Below are 2,055 nucleotides of genomic sequence, written 5' to 3'. Positions count from 1 at the left end.
TAACTGAGGTACGAAATGTTCAGACGCAATCATGAAAATGTATGCAATGCACATGTAGTTCCAGCCTGAATCTATTCCCATCTTTAAATTGCAAAAGCCTGCAGTCATCGTCTGGTTCCTGTTGAGCGTGTTTCATTTGTTAATTGAGTCCCTCACCGCTAATCAGAGGCTTCCTGTTGAGTCTGCCAACTGTTGAGTCGCAAGCACCCACGCAACACACAAGTTATATTTGGAGGTTTTGTTTTTGCTAATTTTTTGCATTTTGCTTTGTGTGGCGTTTTCGGTTTTTTGACTGTGACTTGACTTGTTCTTCATTTTATGGGACTGACTTGTGACTTCGCTTTTGTGACTGTGGCTTGTGACTTCATTTTTGTGACTTGTTTTTGTGACTGTGTAGAACCCAGTTCAGCTACTGGTTGATTGTGTGACTGCAGAAATGGCTAAAAGCCCCCCATCCAAACTGACTATCATCAGTGCACGTAAGAAAAAAATATGTTAATTTCATCTAAGATACTGTCTTATTTATTTTATAATACAGTACATTGATTATTGCCTTCATTTTATGGATCAATGGTCTTGTTTTACAGTAAAATTCGTGTTAAATTGCTGTTTTGGGGGGCGTTTTTCATCATCTGGAACGGATCAATACACTTTCCATTACTTTCAATGGGAAAGTCCGCTTCAGGTTAAGAACGCACTTCAGGAACCAATTAAGTACTTAACCTGAGGTACCACTGTATTCTTTTCTGAACTCCCAAGCCTGCTGGAACTCACAGCCATTCAGCTGCTCTTTGAAATGTTGAGCCAGCAACTCTACTGCTCCGTGGGGCTACCATTGTCAAATGGTGATAGACAATGGTGATTACCTGCCAGGGCTGAATAGCTTGGCTGATTTGCGTTTGTATCAACAGCAGGCTGCTGCTAGGCCCTCCCCCTTCAGAATGAGATCTTCATGAGCCTGTATGTGGAAGGACAATAGTGGGATTGCAGCTGAGCTAGCAAGGTTTTAGAGGTGATCGCAAGTTGTGTCCCTTGACTTTTCTTATTCCAGACATGCACTGCATAGGAGTTTCTAAAGAGTATGGGAAGTTCTGAAGCATTAATTGCTTCAAAATACTTCCTCCAATCCTGCCAGCGAATGGGATAAAAGGCATCTCGTGGGACAGCAGTAACACCCTTACAGCTTTTGCTGCTTTGGAGGCTATGGATAGAGCACCACCTCATAAAAACGCGAGTCAGGAGCTCTGGGCCCTGGTGCCCCCAGATCCAGCGGTTGTAGTCCACCACAAAGTCCTGCATGCAAAGCTCTATAAACTTGTGTTTGGGCTCAAACGAGAGAAAGGCACCATTAAGCATATATTTGGACTGCGTACCAAGCACATTGGTGAGGTTATTTAAGTTCTTGAGGACTATGAAGTCTGTGTCTAAATAGATGCCACCAAGTTTCCACATGATGGCGATTCGGCATGCATCAGAAAGGATGGGCAAGAAATATGGCTCCCACCTCTGCTGAGCCACTGAGTACCAGCCAGCGAGGGGGGTGTTAGAGAAAAGGTTAATCAAGTCCAAATGTTTGAATTCAATGTTGGGGAAACAGCTAAGCAAGGAGAAGGCCACATGTTTGGGCAAAGTCTTATTGTAGCTTGCTAAACCCTTCATAAGAACAATGATTCTGGACTCAGGGTGAACCCTGGCTGCTGATTCAACAGAACACATAAACAGGAAGTTTGGATTCATTCGTTCCGATGTTTCTACAAAGTATATGTCTTTGTGTGATGAAGGAGGCCATCTGGATGAAGGAGTGGGAAGAGGAGGACACTTAACCTCTGTAGGCAAACTGTAGGGCTGTCTCTTGTCTTGGGCATCCTGGGTGATTCTCCAGTAGAACATGATACAGATGAAGGACATGAACTTAAAGATGATGATGCACACAGCCCAGAGTTTGTAGTTTGAAGTCAACTTGATTAATTTCAGTATGCAGGTAGGCACTTTCCACATCGTCTACTCACTACAGAGTTTTGAACTTGAAGGAAAACCAAAATGAGCTGCAAGCAA

The 2,055-nt window shown here is 43.4% G+C and overlaps 1 protein-coding gene across 1 annotated transcript; it reads right to left on the bottom strand.

Moving 5' to 3' along the window:
* Positions 1–561: 561 nt before the first annotated feature.
* LOC310707862 (lactosylceramide 4-alpha-galactosyltransferase-like) lies at positions 562–2,055 on the bottom strand. Its single transcript, XM_083505319.1, has one exon. It carries the CDS (start codon positions 1,996–1,998, stop codon positions 937–939), a length of 1,062 nt encoding a protein of 353 aa, XP_083361445.1. The 5' UTR covers positions 1,999–2,055; the 3' UTR covers positions 562–936.

This window comes from Podarcis liolepis, assembly GCF_965112155.1.
Source record: "Podarcis liolepis genome assembly, chromosome: 5".
Classification (NCBI taxonomy): Eukaryota; Metazoa; Chordata; class Lepidosauria; order Squamata; family Lacertidae; genus Podarcis; species Podarcis liolepis.
The sequence above is the reverse complement of the archived record's forward strand: the minus strand, read 5'-3'. Positions and strand labels throughout refer to the sequence as shown.